Genomic DNA, 20,692 nt, shown 5'->3' with positions numbered 1-20,692 from the left:
TTCGCAGGCCGCTGCCCGCCGGGGGCCCGTCGATAAGCCAGGGCCTGCCGGCCTCCCGCTACAGCACCGCTGCGGACGCCCTGGCCGCCCTCGTGGATGCCGCAGCCTCTGCCCCCCAGATGGAGGTTTCCAAAACGAAAGAGAGTAAGCATGAAGCTTCCAGGTTAGAAGAAACTTTGAGAAGCAGGTCAGCCGCAGTTAGTGAACAGCAGCAGCTAGAGCAGAAAAGCCTGGAGGCGGAGAAGAGATCTGTTCAGTGTCTGTACACCTCGGCCGCCTTTCCAAGTGGCAAGCCCCAGCCTCACTCTTCGGTAGTTTATTCAGAGGCTGGGAAAGATAAAGGGCCTCCTCCAAAATCCAGATATGAGGAAGAGCTAAGGACCCGAGGGAAGACTACCATTACCGCAGCTAACTTCATAGACGTGATCATCACCCGGCAAATTGCCTCGGACAAGGATGCGAGGGAACGTGGCTCTCAAAGTTCAGACTCTTCTAGTAGCTGTATGTATCTTCATCTGAGTTTTGCAATGTGATATCTGAGTAAAGAATTACTTTCTTCTCTAGGTAAAGCAGAGCTATACGGTATAAGGAAAATCCTGACCTTGCTCATAATTGTCATGAAAGGGTTTGGTGGGTTTACAGGTGCAAAATGTCTGTCCTGCTGTCTGTCGTGTTTATTTCAACTTCAGCTTCTGAAGTATGCCTGTCCAGGTGTTTTCCATGAGAACCCCGTGCCTTTGGAAAGGTAAAGCTGGGAAGTAGGACAGAGCTCACTAACATTTTCAGGCATCTGAAAGATGACAGATGTGTCGTCAAGCTCTGTGCTACGAAGGCCCCTTCAGGGGGGGACCCTTCAGGGGCGTCTTCTAGGATGTGGTTCGGTATTCAAGTCGGTACCCCACAGCCTCTTGTATCCTTTTGCTGAGATACAAAGTTTTAAAAAGCGACACCACCGTCTTACTGGTAATTGGTATTTACATCACATCTGTCTTGCAAGTCGGATTTACAAACAACTTTTTTCACATATTTATTGGTCATTTTTATTCCTCCTTTACGCATAGCCTCATATTCTGTGCTCGTTTTCTAAAATTGTTCTCATGTGTTTCTTTTAACTTTTAATTCCGGTGTAAACATACAGCGTTCTGTTAGCTTCAGGCGTGCGATGTAGCGATGCAACGCTTCTGTACGGTTACTCCGTGTGCCTCACGATTAGTGTGCTCTTGGTCCTTGTCACCGATTTCCCCCATCCCCCACCCCCTCCCTGCCGGTTGGATTTTGATCAAATCTGGTTCGTCGTTTTGACATCTACCCTCTAAGTCTGTAAGGGTTCACAAATCTACAGTGAGATGCTGGAAGAGTTACTTTGAATTTATTGTTAACAGCTGCCTAAATTCTGTATGGAATTCCTGAAGGAAGCAGCAGGTATTTAAGCGATTGTCAGCTAATGCTTGCCGTAACTTAACCACACGCAGTCCTGTCTCTGCTGTTTCCATTAACGAAACTGAACAGAGTTGGAGATTTCGTGTGCACCAGCATGCGACGTGTAATTCTTTTTACCCCGTGCCTAATTATAATTTGTTTGGGTAAAAATCTGCCCCACGGCTGAGGTTTTTGGGGAGAAGGGGGCAGCTGGATAGTCTGTTGTATAGACAGGAAACTTCTGTTAGCCTGGGATTATGAAGATCTGCAAAATTGGTATTGCACGTGCAGAAACTTGCTCCCTGGGGAAGATCTGTGGTTCCAGGACCGGGATCCAGCCTGTGGCTTACTGAAAGCCGTGGCACATGGTTCGCTAGTCGCTGGGTAGCCCCTCTTTTCAGGTGGCATGACAGAGCAGACCTTGCTCGAGGAGTCTGGCCTTCAGAAGGTCTGAAGATAGAAAAGCTGTCTTCTTTTCTGACTGGGTTATCCCTGGGTAAATGGCTGGCATGAAGCCGACAGGCTATTTACAGGTACCCTGTATGGTTTTCGGTTTTTCTCTTCAGAGCGTCCTTCCCCCCGCAGGTGAAGCACTGTGCCTTCATCTTCACCTGGCGGCTTCCAGAGGGGTGTGTGCACAGTGTAGCATTAGTCTATCGACTGTATATTGGACGTGTGAGCAGATTCAGGATGCCGGGTGTTTAAACAGTGATGAATGCCAGGGGCTCCAGAAGTTGCAAAGTAGTATAAATGACTTCGAATATAGTGATTTATTTTAGTTCCCGAAAGCTCATTTCCATCCCAGTTGTCAGGTTCCCGTTCTCCCGAGTGTACTAGAACCTAGCCAGTCACAACCTGCATGGCCTGGTGAAGGGGGAGGACGAAAGGGCCGTTCAGTTGAGTCCTGGAGGATCATAGGTGGGAGCTTGGTAAGAGTTCATTCCGAACTTCCACACCTGTGTCCAGGACCCACTGACTGATCACACTGGCTGATCCCGGCAGTCATAGACCCTCTGGGCCTCTGACAGTGTTCTCGGATTCTTTGCTACAGCCCGTAGATGCAAAGAGCACTCTAAAGTCAGAAGGTTCCGCAACAGAAGGTTACACGTGCCTCTCCCGTCCTTCTGAGGCCGTGGCAAGACTGGGAACGGCTGCCTGGACCCTCACCGCACTGACCCTGTTTTTCTGGGAACGGCTACCCAGAGGGGGCCTTCTCTGACGTGGGCGTCCTTTCTGCCAGGAGAGTGCATTTGCTACTTTTCAGACATTCCCTGCCATTCCTGTGTGTTTTCACGTGTAACAGTGCCAAGAAGTTATTTGGAGTAATACTTTTTGTCATCAGTACTCCAGTGATTTGAGAAAATCATTATATAATGTTACTTAATCTGTAGCTTTAAAAGCATCCTGGTAACGAAGCCACTGTGTAGCCTGAAAGTTCTTCTAAGAGCTCGTTGTCCCACAGAACTGTAATTCTCGGAAGCAGTGAACCGTTGGGATCTCCCCTCTGAGAAAGGTCCTTCCTGGGGTTCTTCTGCTCCCAGGGGAACGTCACACATCTATCCTCTGCCTCCCCGCCCGAAGGTCTCAGAGGCCACACGGTTTCAGGAACCCTGTGTCCCACAGAGACCAGGGACACTGAGGGAGCACTTGCGGACCTTTGAAACCAATGCATTGAGCTTGTTGGTTGTTATCACTAACCTGGGTGCCACTGAACGTTTCTGAGAATAAAAACCAAAAATACGCGAGTAGGTGTGAAGAATTTGGACTTCTGCAACTTCTCGTCGGATTAGTTTTAAAGTAAGATTCTTTCCTTTTCTTAAAGTATCTTCTCATCGGTATGAAGCGCCTGGCGATGCTATTGAGGTGATCAGCCCTGCCAGCTCGCCAGCGCCGCCCCAGGAGAAGCTACAGGCCTATCAGCCGGAGGTGGTGAAGGCAAACCAAGCAGAAAGTAGGTACTTTTTAGCCACCGGTTTACCTGTTTGCACATCTGCAGGTGTCATTTTATTCCGATCATCTGCCCAGACCGTGTGCAGGAATAACTGGTTTTGTTGGTTTTGTTTTAGAGTAGTCTTTATGGCTGTAGAACCCTTTAAGATTGCACCAGTGGAAGATTATCTTGAAGCTGTTATCAAGTTCTCTTTTGTTCATATTTAACGATACAGAAAATAGCTGATATTTTGTCCACTCATGTTCTCACGGTTTATACTAGTCCCGATAAGCATTTTTTCCTCCAAAATTAAGATCGTGAATTCTGTTCAGCGATAGCACCATGTCCCTCCCATGTGTCCCTGAGTTATGTTTAATCTGATAGTGAGTGACAGGCAGGGGTGTTCCCTGAGAAGGACATCTACCTGTCTGCCCTCCCCTAGGCGAAGCCAGCAGACCATACGAAGGACCATTACATCACTACCGACCCCAGCAGGAATCCCTGTCTCCACAGCAGCAGCTGCCCCCCTCTTCACAGGCCGACGGGGTGGGGCAAGTGCCCAGGACCCACCGACTGATCACACTCGCTGATCACATCTGTGTAAGTTCTTCTGTTAATTTTTCTGTTTTTGATCGTGCGGGAGGCACATTTCACAGAGAGTCACAAAAGAGATGTCCAGGTTTTTTAATGCTACATTTTTGGGCAAGTACTCCGTGGGTTTAACCAATTCCTTCTCTCCTCATTCACAGCAAATCATCACACAAGATTTTGCTAGAAATCAAGTTTCCTCACAGCCTCCCCAGCAGCCTCCCACTTCTACATTCCAAAATTCACCATCTGCTTTGGTGTCCACACCTGTGAGGACTAAAACATCAAATCGTTACAGCCCAGAATCCCAGTCTCAGTCTGTCCACCATCAAAGACCAGGTCCAAGGGTCTCTCCAGAAAATCTTGTGGACAAATCCAGGGGAAGGTATGTTTTGTTTTTCTTTCAAGTTTATTTATATTAGAGAGAGAGAGAGAGAGAGAGAGAGAGAGAGAGAGAGAGGGAGGGAGGGAGGGGCGTGCAATTGTGGGAGGGGCAGAGAGAGAATCCCAAGCAGGTTCCAAGCTGTCAGCAGAGTCTGATGCGTTGCTCAGTCTCATAAACTGGGAGATCAGGACCTGAGCCGAAATCAAGAGTCAGAAGCTTAACGGACTGAGCCACCCAGCCGCCCCAGTATGGTTTTTATTTCAAATTGTATGTACATTTCTGAAGAGTAAAGCAATTTGAATAGGTCTACAAGATAGGGGATTAATTTTGTACACCTAAAGTTTATTCACTCTCACTCCTTGGGAAGTACAAATGAGGGTTTTTCTTGCCTGTTCTTAAAATGTTCACTGCCCGAGCAGTTGGTACTGTATCTTTTTAATGTATATTCAAAAGTCAGGTTCTTCATCTTTCATGGAAGGGAGGTGATAGTTTCAAGTTTGATAAATCAAGAAAAGTGTAAGATTATTTAGTTTAGAGGTAACCACCAAGGAACCAAAAGAAAAATGGTAAAAAATGGCCACCTGTTTGGATGGGGTTGATTGGGAACGGAAAGGACAGGTCGTGTACATATATACTAATTACACTTAAAGGTCACAGGTAGCTCTTAATATGTACAGTCACTAAGCCAAAGCCTTGTTTTGGTCTAAACAGTATGTTTATATCACGTGATCTTTACCAATGTGGTATCCGGAGGAAGAACATGAAACCGCAGAGAATCGTGCAGCCCTAGCAGGGGGCAGCTAGAACCTGTCTTGACTCACCTGATGGGGTGCTCAGGGTTCAGTTTAGTTCTCTGGTCCTTTCTCTTTTAACTTCACGGGGAAAGACCTGTTCAGTGTTGACTGACTCACAGAGAGAGGTCAAAGCCTGGAGGGCTCACCAGAGTAACAAGGGCAGGATGGTGGGTGTGATACCGAAGCGCACGATGACCTTGACCTCCCTCGGAGCATCGGCCGCTGCCTGTCCCGGGTTGTCATGTGCCACCAGTGCACGTGCACGGATAAAGCAGCGCCAACAGACTTTTTGATAACCCGGTATATAGTGAAGATCTGAGGCAACTTTTTTTCTGATAGAAGCTAGCAACTTTTATTCCTTTCTCCTGAATGACGTAATGAGTGAACCGGTTTCAAACCGTCTAGGGTGATTTGTAGGCGGGCCCCAGGAGCACAATCTAATATTTTATATGTTACAATACCAGGCCTGGAAAATCCCCAGAGAGGAGTCACGTCTCTTCTGAGTCCTACGAGCCCATCTCCCCACCCCAGGTTCCAGTCGTGCATGAGAAACAGGACAGTGTACTGCTCCTGTCTCAGAGAGGGGCGGAGCCTGCAGAGCAGAGGTGAGGAGCAGGAGCGTGTCCCGGCTGGCGGCTCCCGTGTCAGAGCGTGCGTGTGTCTTGTGCCTTTTCTCCCCTCCGGGTTACGTGTCAGGATAGGACTCTCCAAGGACCACGAAGTATCTTTCCCTGGTGATCTAATACCAGTGGATTTTAGTGAAAAAGTTACATTTAAATAGGTTACAGAAAAAAAGTGTTCACTATTCTTGAAATCAAGCCTTTCTAGATCTTTTTTAAAAAATCCTTTTCTGTCCACGTGGTCAGCTGTTCAGCTGTCAATCGAAGCCCTGCTTGAGTGTTTATCGCACACCAGGCCTTGTGGACTCCACGTGGAAGGGAAGTCCTAACGAGCACCTTTGCTGAACTGCTTTACGGACTTTTTCTTCCCTATTTCTGACCCCAACCCAGCCCCTGTGAATTATTTGGGTTTTATTTCCGTTTGGATTAGACACCTTTGGTTTGGCCCCTGCCTGGTCCACTTCCACCAGAGTGATTTGTCTAAAACTCATGGAATCAAGCTCTAAGCCAGTAGGCCGGCACCTGAGTTCCTTCACGAGCAGGTTCATGCTGCTCGTCTGGTTTCCTGCCGCTTCCCCCTCACAACCACACTCTTGTGTCCGTGTCAAACTGCTTACGGTCCCCTAAATTCCTTTCAGTCCCTACGTACGCTGTTTCCTTGGTGTAGAACACACTCCCGTGATGCTCCTGCAGGTGAATCTAGGAGGTGCCCATGGTCAGATAGAGGGAGGGTCCAGCTCTAAACCAAGGTCTCACTCCAAACTGCTAGTGCATTTCTTAAACAATGTGTTCTAAGTTATTTATGGTTTATATTCATGGGCAAGCAAATAGATGTTGGTACCTTTCAACGAAATGAGGAGAATCTGTTTTTAGAAAGGGGCTGACGTTCAATTTAATTATATATTTACGCTTTCCCTTCAGTTTGTGACTTTTTTGAGGACAGGGGCCACATCCTGCCCATTTTCTATCACATATCTGTCTCTCTTTGGCATATGGCAGGTATTCTTATGTTTGAATGATGAATGAACCCACCCGACCAGATGAGGTGATCAGCAGCCTTCCGTTTGTTCTTTGCTGTCATCTCCAGCTCTAGCTAGATCATCGTGGTTAAAGGAAATTTGGTTCTTTAAAATGTGTTAGTATAGGAAGCTGCAAATGATTGCGAAAGCCTTTACATGAGACTCAGCTCGTCTGGTGGGAGGCGTGAAATGATTTTAACAGAGGCAGTTTTATTTCTACATCGTGGCTCTTCTGTTGAAGGCCCCAGGTTTTGATTGCTTAGGTATGAGCTCTTGCTGTTTTATAGGCAAGTCGTGCTATTAGTTTTAATTTCTTCTACTTCATAGCAGTTCTGCTAGTAGAATAGTGAATAGTTCCTGGTGTATGTGGCAGCTATAAATAATACCAATGTCTGTGCTGTTAAGCAGACGGCATCATGGTAAGCTGTTTCTCACTTTCCTGTTAACATCATTTGTTGCTTATTCGGTCTTCGTTAAGAATCTCCATCCTAGATTATCTCCATTGCAGTCCTAACTTTATGAGCGTGCTGAAGTATTTGTGTCCCCATATATGACGTAGGGTTATCCACAGGCACGAAATGGGGAAGTGGGTACACCCCCAAGGTTAGCACATGATGAAACAGACATAATAGGCATAACTGTGTTCCCCACAGGAATGATTCCCGCTCGCCAGGGAGTATAAGCTACTTGCCTTCCTTCTTCACCAAGCTCGAAAACACGTCACCCATGGTTAAATCAAAGAAGCAGGAGATTTTTCGTAAGTTGAACTCCTCTGGTGGAGGTGACTCTGATATGGGTAAGTGGGATTTCTTTCATGAATCCCAAAATAAAACCTGCATTAATGATAATTGTATCTCTGGTGTTGCCTCTCATGCGATCCTTGAGTTTGAAGGCTCTTGTAGGCGTCTGTCCAACCACATTTGATCTTAAAGTTTCTTCTCAAATGTCTGCCAGTACATGAAGATTGCCTGCTAGAGAGCAAGAACTTGCTGCTTTCTGAAGCTGTCCGTCTTCTCTTTGAACAAATGTGGGGCCAGATTAGCTCTTCGTGTAGTTTTTTTTTTACCCATCGGTCTTAGTTTTATCCGTTTGGGCCGAGTCTGCATGACCACTCCGCAGCCATTTGAAGACAGAGCGTGTCCTTCAAGTCTTCTCTCCGTAAACATCCTGCGTCATCAGCTGTTCACGCTGCTGGTTCTGAGTGTCCCTCCGCAGAAAACCACTTTATTTAGCTTAACCACTCAGTAAGTTCTGAGTAGTGTGCTCTGCCCCAGAGGCATCACTGTTCAGGAGTGTAGATTGTATTAGGGTGTTGGGCAACAAGCACGCAGTTAGGATATAGTGCACTTAATACGAGCATAAATATCAGGGTATCTTGATGCACTGCTCTGGGTCCGTACCTTTCCTTTGCTGTACTTTTGGAGTCACTGGCTCCAAGTCCGTGCTGTGCCACTCAGTTACTTTTCCTACCCCAGCAGTGTCTTCCTGGATCTCTGTTCAGTCATTCAGCATTCATCTGTAGATGCGATCAGTCCACCGTGTGAAAATAGAATAACAGTAATGGCAGGCAGACAGTTATGTCGTTATAGCTCTGGGCACTTGGAAGCATGTACAAGGCATTTAATCCTCACAGCGGCCCTCCACCCTCCACGGTGTAATCGTCTCCATTGTGTGGATGAGGAAACCTAGGGAGGTTTAAGAACCCGTGCAGACTGCCTAACTGGTGAGTCATGGGGCGGTGGCCCCACTCTGGCGTGCCAACCCCACGTCTCTGGCGGTGCGCTCACTGGCTTGTAACAGTTCTTCTGTACTCACAGCATTGTCACCCACGTCACTGGTAGATACTCAGTAGGATAAACCTCTGTGGCATCCAGACCTTCCCTTTGGGTTGAAAGTCGTACTTCTCCATCTTTTCCTCAAGTACCTCCAGTGATGCGGCGAGATTTGTCGGATCTGGGTTTTCCGCAATCTGCTTTATTTCTGTGATCTGCGATCTACTAGTCTCCTGACCCTGTCAAAAGAAAGGAAATTGTGGGCTGTGAACTACAAACTTCCAGGTGGACGTGTGTTTGGATCTGACACTTTATGATTAATAAAGGTTGAACATCCAAGAGAAAAAAAGGGTGAGCCCAGTGTCAGTTATTGTTGTGAACTCTCTCTTTGGAAGGTAAATATTTTAGAATATTGGCCAGCATTGCTATCAGGCTTACAGATATCCTTTCTTCTTTAAAAAAAATTATGACATTTTTCTGTCTCATCACGGGTTTCATCTGTTACTTACAGAGCGTCAAATGTCACCAACAAAAATGTGGTGCTCTCATCTTCACATTCTCTCAGAAGGCAGAGAAGAATCAGAGCGTGAAGACCTGCCGATTCTAGAACAGCCAGTTTAGAATTGTTCCATCTTTGAGGGGTTTTCGCTCATCCTCTCTAGTCTTGGTCTCGCCTCATTTTAGTGGGAAAAAAATTGTTGACAGAAAAATGCCACATGTGACTTGAAGAAGCCCGCTTAACAGTGTTGTCTTCTATTTTCTTTTGTCCTCAGGCAGTAGCTCTCTCATTCATTCATTCAACAATTAATTATTGAGCAGGGTGCTGTGTTGGGCGCTTTTACAATGACAGATGGTCTCTACTCTGAACATGTAAAATGAAACAAGTCCCTAACTTTAACAGAGGATAAAAGGTGTGAATGTCTTAATGCAAGTACAAACAAAATTGCTTGGGGAATTTTTTGATCGCAGGAACTCTTTTCGATTGTGGAAAGGGACAGTTAAGGAATTGTGTTAAGGAAGCAGTGGGCTGATGGGTCCCCAGGGCACATTCCGTCTTCCCCAGGAAGTAGAACCAAGACATCAAAGCCATCAGCAACCGAGACCACTTTGTTTCACCTTGGAGTCTCTCAATTAATTCAGCGTTCCCACCGAGGACATCAGTGATTTCGTTCTTCAAAAACCGTAATGCTTTAAACTTACTTTATTTGATCTTCCACAAGCCATTTTTCCCCTTCTAGAAATATTCTCTTCTCTTGGCTTTCAGATACTATGTTCTCCTGTTTTTTTCTCTTCTACTCTGGACATTTTTTATGTCTTCTTAGCAGCTCAGTCTTGCTCTGCCTGACCCTTGAATGCTGTTTTCCCAGTGCCATCCTCACGCACTAGAACCTCTGAATCCTCTCACCCGCTCCAGGGGTGTAAGCTGTGTGCTGAAAACTCCCAGATTTGTGTCCGAAGTGGGGTTCGGCTTTTCCCATGAAGTTTCACTTGTGTACCTTTGAGGACCTCTGTCTTCTTGTGCATTTGGCTTCTTAAGTGTCTAAAAAGGAATTCATGTTCTACCTCTGCACACGGAGAAGCACGTCACCCCCTCCTTCCCTGCCACACTTCCTCCACTGTGGCTTCACTAGCTTCTTTCTGGGCAGCCCTCCCTCTGCACCTCTTCCTGTCGAGTCTGCCTCCTAAACAGCTGTCCCTTGTCAGTCTTCCCTGCCCGTTTCTGAGTGGTTATCACGTTCTTTCACACACGTGTGCCCATCTGTTTTAAGCCAGGGGTCCTCACACTTGAGTATCGATCCCTGTGCCTGGAGTGCTCGTTAAGCATGTGAGCCACAGGCCTTGGGACTCGAGGAAGTTGGCACTTTTACTGAGGCACGGGGGTGGTTCCATTCTGACGGCCTCACAAAGTACCACGCTAAACTGTAAGCTCCAGAGGGAAAATACACAGAGGATCGTATTGTTCTCACCAGTTGAAAAATATGAAATCGTCTTTATCTGACCATTTTGATCAGTAAGAAGGTGATTTTATGAGGTTTCCACCAAATGCTTAATAAATATTTGTCGAATGAATGAATTCTATTCCAGAAACTTTTGTGTATTCGTCACTCCACTTTTTCAGGTTCAGTTTATTTACTGCAAGTTGTCCTGACCATGAGTGGGGAGACGGTCATGGTTTTGTATAGTTCTTCCTGGAGATTTTTGTCCTCCTTCCTGTTGCCAATTTAAAGTTGCCCGATGAAGGAAGTTTTTAGTTTCCAGGCACATGCAGCCCGGCTTCAGAGAGCGGCCTCCTCTCCGGGAAAGAGCCCATCCTGCTGCAGACTCCCCCAGAGCTCCGCGTTCTGCTCTGGGGCACACCCCCCACCCTGCTTCCCTATTCTTTCTCTTTCGAGTTCTCAGCAGCAAGTTGGAAGTTGTGGTGAGAACACCATTCACGTTCCCAGATTCCTTCTACCTCTGTCTCGGCGCTTTATCGGTAGTTCCCAGGCTGTCCCACCTGTTGTTGTTCAAACTGCACAAATGACAAATCACGGGCTGCTCCTGTGCCTGTGGGAGTCGCTCCCGGTGAAGCATAGGGAAGCCCACGTTTTCATGCTGTTCACGGAGGGGTCTGAGGCCAGGCTGTCTCAGACTGGCTGGCATTCCTGGGGCTCATCCCAGAGGCATCTCTTCTCTGGCAAACCGGACCCCTTTCCTATTGTTGTTTCTCCGGCAGTGCGAGCGCTCTCTTCCTCCTGTGGGCACATGGCTCCTGTTCAGATTTTCCCACCTCATCCAATTTTTTATTGCTTGATTTTTTAAAAAATAATTACTTCTTTATCTTAACTGGTGAAAAATAAGGTTGGGATCATGGGAAATAAAAAGGTTAATTTCACTGTAGGGTTTGAGACTTTATCTCCTTCAGTGTACGTGATCATCCCATCTCAGTTAACTCAAATGTTTGTTTAAATACAGCAGCCGCTCAACCAGGAACTGAGATCTTTAATCTGCCAGCAGTCACTACCTCAGGTAAGAATCAAAATGTGTCCACCCGATACCCATCGAGTACCGACTGCCCATCAGGGGCACTGCTCCAGTGTGCATAAATGTAGTCGGGGAGGAGACAGCGGCAGTAGAAAGGGAGCTGAGCTTCACTAAACACTTGCTGGAGAGGTAACGGAACAAAGAGAATCAAAACCACTAAAGAACAGTGTAGAAACGAGGGAGCTGAAAAGAGAAAAAACCGAGAAACTTTAAGAAAAGTGGCTGGACCCATTCATTTAGCAAAGGAAAACTCAATTTGCTGGAGTTACTACTGGGGGATTTGGGCGCCCCTGTGTGGGCTCTCGGGGTGTTGCGGGCAGCTGGCCCGGGGCTGTGTGTCCCGTGGGCCCAAAGGCCGTTTGGAGTCCGCTGGTCTCTGTCTCTTCGTCTGCTGTTCGGAAATAAGCAGAAATGGCGTGCTGGTCTCTTTCAGGCTCAGTTAGCTCTAGAGGTCATTCTTTCGCTGATCCTGCCAGTAACCTCGGTCTGGAAGACATCATCAGGAAGGCACTCATGGGAAGCTTTGACGACAAAGTCGAGGAGCACGGAGTCGTCATGTCCCAACCTGTCGGCGTGGTGCCCGGTGGCACCAGCACCTCCGTTGTGCCCAGTGGGGAGACCCGCAGAGAGGAAGGGGACCCGTCACCTCATTCAGGTGAAGTGTGTTCACTCTTGTGCCCTTCTGCTGCCTTTCCCAAGAAAACGCCAATCTACTTCCAAGTGGTAATGCGTCACCAAGACGTTTCATTTTGTGTGTTCCCAGAGTCCCCTCTAACGGTTTTACTTAGTTGTTTTTTTTTTGTTTTGTTTTTTTACCTGCTCAGACATTTTAGTAACACAAACAGAAATTTTAAAAGGACGGAGATTTTTATGCAGAAGTCACCTTTGAGTGTTGGGTTTTTTTCTTTGCATCTAGTCCTTATCTGGATCGACATATTTTAACTGTAATGCAGGTGCAGGTTCCTTTCTGCTTTTGAATAAAAGGGACTTACTATTGTAATAAAAAGAACAGGCTCAGCATAAAAGAATTTTAAGCCATAGAAGAAGAAAAAAAAAAAAAAAACCTTCAGATCACATCATCCAGAAAGCTAGTGTTCTTGTCTGATAAGCATCATTTTAGAAGTATCTCTGTATGGACACATAAAAGGCCAGACAGACATCAGAACCAGTCATTCATACGTCCTGGTAAAAGCAAGCACACAAAAAACTGTGATTCTAAGCTTTGAAACCCCTTTTTCTTAATCTTTGAGAACTAGGATCTCTTATGCTTAAAAATTTACTGGCAGGTCAGTGGTATTTCAGGTTTAGTTTAGGGTTTTTTCCTGTTATCCTCAAGCAAAAGATCTCACTAAGGTGAAGAAGATCAAAGAGATCAGAGGTTCTTATTTATTTACACCCACGTGTATTTTATGGCAACGTGGATTCACTTCCTGCTCTGAAGGATGAGCACAGTCTTCCCCTCTCTGCTCTTACCTCCTGATTTGTATTGATTTACCTGTGCGTGTTATTTGAAGGTGGTAACATTGGTGACGGTCACCCACTTCAAGCAATCCTGGTCACGTACCCCTTCTGTTGATACCTTTCTTTTTGGTACTGTTTTCACACTCCCTTTTCTCTCAGAGGCTGCTGTCCTCCGAGACTGTTCCCGCTCAAGAATGTCTTCTTGCTGCCTTGATACTTGAAAGGACAGTGTGGCACCTTTCTCAAAACATTCCACAGACACTATTACATTTCCCCCACCTGGCGTCAATGGTTGTGTAAGAAGGCGGCCAGATGTCCCCTTTTTTGGCAGGTGACAGTTTTTATCTGCCTGAAGCCTCTTTGCCTCAATTTGAATAAGTTAATTAGTATTTGGTTTTCGTGCTGTGTCAGACTTTCCTGACCACAGGGAGGCTGTTTGCACCTGCAGGTTGATTTCTACACTCCTGGAAATGTTCTATTTTGCCTCTTTTGTTGGGCTTATCCATCTCAAAAAACACAATTACATTTTTGCCAGCTAGTCTTTGTTCTCCAGATCCGTTACCTTCTAGTTATTTTAGTCATCTTAATCTAATTATTTCAGTCATCTTCATCTGTTGCTTTTACTCTAGCTCACATTTTCCTTTCATGCTAACGCCCTTTTTGTCGTGTCTGTTCTGATCCTTGCCGTATTTTGTTTCCTTAAGCTTTCCACCTCTCCTTTTTGATGATGATCTGTTCTTTACCAAAGGAGCCCAAACTGGCTTTGTGTATTTTGAAGTTTCTCTTCCAGAAGCATCTTTTCCCCTCGTCCCATTCTGTTCTCTTCCTGACCATCAAGGACTTGCACTTCTTTTCTGTGCAGATAGTTGAAGGGGTTGAAGTTGCCTTCTACCCACTTTTTTCTGGGCACCGTGGGACTCGGGGCAGGGTGAGGTCTCAGGTTCTGCGAGGCAGTGGAACACGTCTGCTGCTCACCTGGGCTCTGTTCTCTTCAGACATCATTTCCATGCTTTGTTCTAGAGCCCTGTCGGCCATCCCACTCCTGTGAACTTCTGTATACCGGAGCCTGGAACAACAGGCCGCCAAGACTTGCTGAGCTTCTGCTGGGGACCAGTAGTATGGCCACGAAGGGGCTTCTGTTCCACGCTTTTTGGCATAAAATTTCCTTGGGGTGGTGTACAGATTCCTCTGCTTCTCTTTAAACTGGCAGGCAAGGAGGTAGTTAGGATTTAAGATTTTCGTCAACCTGCTTTAATTTCCTTAGTTTCTGTGCTCCAAGACCCGGAAAGAAATGATGTTCCTCTCAGAAATTTAATTTCCTTGGTTACATGTTTTTCAAGTTGATGGCATGAGGACATACCCCTTTTGCTTTAGTTGCCACAAGTAAATTCTGGCTTTTAAGTACTAACTTTGAAACTTCACTGGGTCCTAGGATCTGGGTTCTTCGCACCGCCTGCCATCCTCCCGCTTTCTCTCAGCGGCATATAACCCATCAGCACTTGGGTAGGTTTTTAAGTTGAGAACATAATTACTATATGTCAAGAGTTAATTTATTTCACTTTTAGGAGGAGTTTGCAAACCAAAGCTGATCAGCAAGTCAAACAGCAGGAAATCTAAATCTCCCATCCCTGGGCAAGGCTTCTTAGGAACTGAAAGGCCCTCTTCCGTCTCCTCTGTACATTCAGAAGGGGATTACCACAGGCAGACACCAGGGTGGGCCTGGGAAGACAGGCCCTCCTCAACAGGTGAGGAACTTACTGCTAGAAAAGGAGTCGTAAAGTCCTTTTTTATCAAAGCCTTGGCTAGTACTTCTAAAATCAAACTTTGGAAACCTCAATTTCCATTATTGTATCAGTAGGATTCCACTTTCCAAAACAGACACTGAATGCATGGAATCTTAAAAATTTACAGAACGTAAGGTCTGATTACCATGAACAAAGGAAGAGCTATGAAAACATCTCCATTCCCCCCACTTCTGTATTGTGCTGGGAGCCAGCACCTGCTATTTGCAAAGCCACGAAGTCTGTGATTTCATTCAGTTCTTCCAGGAACCACACCTGAGAGCGAAGGGCCGCTCCCAGGCTTCACCCTTAGCCTCTCTATAGACATTCTTAGAGAAGGTTCTTAGGGAAATATTAAGAAATCAAAATAAGAAATGGAGATAGTGTAAAAAGCCATCTCTATTGCAGGCTCACTTATATTTATATAAACTGATGAAAAACCGTGTTCTAGGGTATTTATGAATGTTTTCCTTTTTGTGCTTGCTTGCTCGTAAGCTTTCTTCTCAAATCTAATAACCACAATACTGGTTGTCTTGAAAGGGAACAGGCTTTGCTTTTTTGTTGTTTAAATAAAACTGGGATTACCTGGTGTAGATTTAAGGGTTTCAGAGAATCGTGAGCCATCTTTTAGGAGTTAAATACATGTACGTCAGTGGAAAATGTCTGAAATGTGCTCTCCCCCTTATTGACATATAAATTTTCTATGGATATCGTCAGCATAACTGAAGGCCTTTGCTTCATAAAACTCAAATCACATGCGAAGCGATTGTGCTCTAGTTTGACAACTTCTAAACCAGTGATTGTTTCCTCTCTTAGGGAAGGAATTTAATTTGTGAAATCCCTTGATAAAATGGCTATGTTTTCTGTCTTTAGAGTTTCTTAAGCTGTAAGAGGCTTTCCGGGGACAGTTGAGACCAATCTAGAAAGTGGCAGGAGGTAGCAGTGCTGTCGTTAGATTCACATACCCTCTTCCAGATCTTGTACCTTTTAAATCTGCCCAGAGACCCAGCAGCTGACCTGCATCCTGCTGCCCTGTGACCTGCTGCAATTCCTTGTCCCCTCGTCCTCTGAGCACGTACTGCTGCATTTTTCATTAAGAGTCCAGGAGTTCTTGGTGCAACCAGACTCTTCGAGCTTAATATGCAGTTTTACTTGGATTCTCCATGGAAACACCTGGTTCTAGAACTCACTGAAAGTTCAGCCCTGAGCTTCCACTTCCGGACTTAGCAACCCTAAGCTTGCACTTACTCGTGTCCTCCGTCCCTTCTAGATTCTCACCGATTGGTGCCTTACCATAGGCTACAGTCTACATGGTGAAACCCTGGCCCTTCTGTGTTTCATTCGGCTACCGGTGTCACAAGACCATTTCAGTAGAATAATCGTGTCTCCCTCCACCCCGTGGAAGCTGTAGGGAACAGCAGCTGTGCTCATGACAGTGAAAACAGTTTTTCTTTTGTCAGGCTCGACTCAGTTTCCTTACAACCCTCTGACTATGCGGATGCTCAGCAGTACGCCACCGACCCCGATCGCGTGTGCCCCGTCCTCCGTGAACCAAGCAGCTCCTCACCAGCAGAGCAGGATCTGGGAGCGAGAGCCTGCCCCACTGCTCTCTGCACAGTACGAGACGCTGTCGGATAGCGATGACTGAACCGCGCCCAGAAGGGGTCTCGGTGGGGCCAGGGTGTGGGACAGGGAGCTCTCGTTCTTGGCGGTTTCATTTTTAATGGCAGGTCAAAAGCCTTTCGTCCTAGGACTTGTGCCCAGAGACTTTTTAAGAGAGCCTGGACCGCAGATGATGAAGAAATGATGGAAATTTATTTGGAGAGTCAAATGGGGGGGGGGAGGGACGGGGGGGACTGCCTCCGACACGGGCAGTTCGGTGGATTATAATAATAGTGGAGGGTTGAAATGTAGAGTTTTTAAAAAGTGACAATTCTTGTTCTTACATCTGTTTGTAAAGAAAACCATAATGTCTTTAAATCACTCTTCTGTAAATAGATTACCTTTTTTGCAGTGTTTCCCCTTGCTGTAGTATCTGGTGTACTTATGTTCAAATCAGCGCATCAACTCGGGGGGGGGGTAATTTTAAAACAAAAAAACATCGCACCTATCTTTTTAATTAACCCTTGCCTTCTCAACAACCTCATACAGCCCAGTTACATAATGTTGGCTGTCACGGGCATTGTACTTTTATCCAATTTTGTTTCCTCTAAATTCAGATTTCCAGCGATGTTTAAAATCTTGTGGAGATGTTTAGATTTTTAACACAGACCCTATATAAAATCTGTACATTACGTTTTTGGGTCAAAGGTAGGAGAAACAAAATTCTGCCATACTGTCAATTTCCAGTGCAGGCTTTAATTTTTTTTTTTTTTTTTTTTTTTTTTTTTTAGTGGCACTGAAAAATATTACTGCATGGGTATGTTATAGTTCAGTTTTTAAAGTTTAAAAACAAAAGGCTTATTTGAGGCATACCTCACTGTTATGCACACTGGTAACTTAACCGTGGCCCTAAATATTCTTTTTCTCCTGCATTTGATGCAGCCCAACAGAGCTTTTGTTTCGAAATAAATTGGACTACCCTGTCCATAGCCACATAGATGATGTGTGATTTAAGGCTCTTGATGTCTCAGGTTTCAGAGGAGTGGGTTGCTCTGTATTATCGGTTGAGTTAGAAGGTAACGATCCGTACAGAATCTCTTAGCTTTGCCTTGTGCTGTGTATCCCGAAGCCTCACTTCCCTTTCCCCATGTGCCAGTGCTTACTCTTACTCTCCCTGTGATTCCTCGTGGGCAAGAGTTTACTGGTGAATCTTTCACCGAATCTCAAGGAGCAAATAATTATGAAGGGGTCAGTTTCACCCTTCATAATTGCTTATTGAACTGTGAGATTATTTTTATTTTACGACTTCACAGTGCTGCAGCATCCTTGAGCAGCACGTGGATACTGTTTTGGAAGGATGCCACTGAAGATGAGAAAGGGGGGAGGCAGAGGTCTCTCGGGATGATACACGTGAGCACTTCATGGACTTCTAAGTAGATCTCAACTTTTTAACAAAAGTATGCAAGCCTCTACAGAAAGCAGGTGTATGGGAACCACTGACTGCCTCCTTTGTAACGAGATCCTCACATCACCCTCAGCATTGGTGTCTGATCCCGATTTTAATAATGAGGACACAGGCTCAGTCCTTTGCCTACATGGTTAAGGCCTTCACTCTTGTTACTATTCTACTCTTGTCTTAGACCTGAAGTCCTCACAGTAAACTTGAGAGCAGGTTTAGTGATCAGATTCCTTCCACTTGGAAAGCTGGCACCACTTGATGATATACATAAAATTTTCACGTGCGTGAAAAACCGTAACTAAATGTTCTAATCGACAGTTTTCTGCTGCTCGTAACGTCTGAGACTTTGTTAATAATCTACTGTGTCAGCTGACCCAAAAGAGATCATGATTATTTTTCCATGACCCTGAAGGTCTTGAGCTATTCCAAGTCAGCACAGTCTTTGAGAGTAGCCGGCTCAGAGCCTAGCTTGTTACTGGCGCAGCTCTCCTTGAGGACCCGAGAGTGAGTGGTGCTCCCCCCTTGCTCCCCCCTCGCCCCCTCCTCGCAGTGCGTATGTGTTTTCCTATGCCATCCGCCACCACCTGGAGTTCAGAACGGGAGAGAAAGTCCAGGACTGTTTCTTAGTTGAGAACAACGAGAGGACAGAACTCTCATGGGCTTACCTATGGAGCCAACGTCTCGGAGGGAGGACGTCCACCTCGGCAGGACCGAAACGGCAGACAGCCCCGAGAGTGACAGAGGACTTGAAGTCGGCTGAAACCAAGGCGTGACACTCTTTGCAGGCTGAGATTTCAGTGTTCCAAAGCTGCATCCTTCCGCGTGATTTTTTTTTTTTTAGCACCCCAGGATCTAAGTTAAAGTCTTCCCAATACTGTTCATAGCAGCACTCTGCCAGCCAGATCTCCAGCGCATGTTTATCACGGGAAGTAACGTGGGTGTGCGGGTTCCAGTTTTTAAATATTTATGCCCTGAAAACGCTGGTGACAGTTCAAAAATTTCAACTATGCTCTTTTTAACAATTTACTTTTGAACTCAGACCAGTCGGCAAAGGGGTCGGCCTTCCTGCCCTGCTACCTTGTTTTACAACTGTGCAAAAATGAACTCTCATGGAGACACCCACAGGAAGAGACTGTCTCTCTGAAAACACCTATAGTTTTTCCAGCACCAGGACGGGACCGTGAGCGGAATCACTGTGGAGATTCAAAAATTCTTAAATAAAACCTGGAGTCACAATCCTTACTTTCAGTAACCCCTGCAATTGTGAAAAAGCAAAAACATTCTCCACGTAGGTGAGTAGTCCGCTAGTTGACGGTAATTTTTCAAAAATCACCAACCAATAAATTAAGACTGGGTTGCACTGAAACTCAATCTGATTTACATTCTAGTTTCTCATTATACTCAAAGGAGCTAGCTGGGTGGTAAGAGATGAGCTTAGAAAGCAGGAAGAAATTTACATCTGCAAAATAGAAAATTTGCGTCTTAGTCTAATCCTGGAGGATCTGGACCTCAGGATTTCTAGTATTTTGTTTTTCTTATTTAGTAAGTTATTTTTTATGAGAAACTCAAAGATTACGGAATACATACAATGTTGTTGTAGAGTCTCTAGTTTATTATGAAAGGATTCTTCCAATAGTATGTACACAGAAACAAAAATATCTGTTTACCATTCCCACTCACACCCCCCACCCCCCAAAGGCTTACCAACAATAACAGTGCTCCTTCATGGCACCTACAAAAATTGCCTTTGCCCTAGGCCAGGGGCTCTTTGCAACACTTCTGAGGTAAAAACCTCCATCTACCTATCTTGTACGTATATACTTGATACGCTATGAGGCAGTGTGATAAGGCTCTTTGAACACAGTAGTAGTCTATTCATTTAGGGTCATCGGACAAAATACATTCTCCCATGGCTACGAGACAGTCTCATTCGTTTCCTACTTACAGATGAGGATACTGAGACCCAAACTCGAGAAGCCAGCACTAAGATCCAGATCAGTGATCCTTCCACTGTATAAGCAGAACATATGAGAACTACTGGGGAGATTTTACATATTACACTTGTTAAGGCCCGACCCTGAGACAGAAGGTTTGGGGGTGCAGCCTGGGCACGTGCAGAGGACTCTGTTCAGGGACCTAGGCTGCAAAGGAAGCGGAGTCCTCAAACAGCACTGACAAGTGTTCATATCCTTCCTTTTCCCCCCTCTTTCATAGTCCTATAGAACCAGATACGAAGACATACAGTTTACTTTGATTTATAATTAAACGGGTGTATTTTCAAGGGCCTACTTCCTACTTTAAAACTTCATGCCGGGCGCTGGCACAAACCACAACAATGCTTTTGCTCCATTATGCACTGAGCTTCATGAAATAGATAAGAAAAATAACTCACCATAATCCCCCTTTGCCATGAGACAGTTCTGTTCTTCCAGATATTGATAAAATAAAAAAGAAGGTATAGCAAATCAATGGATCAAAATCGTAGGATAGAGATGCCTGGCTGAATCACCACACCCACCCCGAAGGCCAACTGGCCCATCTCCATCTACAGGTACACTTAGACCAGCACGACAGCACCACACCATACGTTACGACGGAAAGCATCACTTGACATCTGTCCTTAGAGGTCAACATCAGCCAGGGGTGAAAGTCGTCTTTCCTTTAAAGAACAAAAGCGGCAGTGCGTACAACTTGTCCTTCACCACAGCTAACTGACGAGACGTGAATATCAAGGAGAAAGGGTTTAAGCCATTGATTTGGGTGCCACTGAGACTAGAATAACCACTGTTACTTAAAATTCCCTACAACGAAAAGGGATTTAGCGCTTCATAAAATTAA

General features: G+C 45.6%; 1 protein-coding gene across 14 annotated transcripts in view; it reads left to right on the top strand.

Moving 5' to 3' along the window:
• The window catches only part of NCOR1 (nuclear receptor corepressor 1), a 160,179-nt gene extending 142,787 nt beyond the window's left edge, over positions 1 to 17,392 (top strand). For 10 of the 14 annotated variants that reach the window (XM_047089996.1, XM_047090006.1, XM_047090005.1 and 7 more), the window contains 10 exons: positions 8 to 501; positions 3,242 to 3,370; positions 3,792 to 3,949; positions 4,099 to 4,322; positions 5,581 to 5,721; positions 7,409 to 7,551; positions 11,483 to 11,536; positions 11,985 to 12,206; positions 14,578 to 14,757; positions 16,254 to 17,392. In XM_047089996.1, the coding sequence (XP_046945952.1) occupies positions 8 to 501; positions 3,242 to 3,370; positions 3,792 to 3,949; positions 4,099 to 4,322; positions 5,581 to 5,721; positions 7,409 to 7,551; positions 11,483 to 11,536; positions 11,985 to 12,206; positions 14,578 to 14,757; positions 16,254 to 16,441 (1,933 nt within the window). In that variant the 3' untranslated portion in view covers positions 16,442 to 17,392. The remainder of the gene's footprint in view (positions 1 to 7; positions 502 to 3,241; positions 3,371 to 3,791; positions 3,950 to 4,098; positions 4,323 to 5,580; positions 5,722 to 7,408; positions 7,552 to 11,482; positions 11,537 to 11,984; positions 12,207 to 14,577; positions 14,758 to 16,253) is intronic. The other 4 variants (XM_047090008.1, XM_047090007.1, XM_047089999.1 and 1 more) reach the window with 3 other exon arrangements.
• Positions 17,393 to 20,692: the final 3,300 nt, after the last annotated feature.

This window comes from Lynx rufus, unplaced genomic scaffold, assembly GCF_022079265.1.
Source record: "Lynx rufus isolate CCGP_SWC_20201006 ecotype Redwood Valley unplaced genomic scaffold, mLynRuf1.p SCAF_28, whole genome shotgun sequence".
Taxonomy (NCBI): Eukaryota; Metazoa; Chordata; class Mammalia; order Carnivora; family Felidae; genus Lynx; species Lynx rufus.
This window is presented reverse-complemented; position numbering and strand designations above follow the sequence as displayed.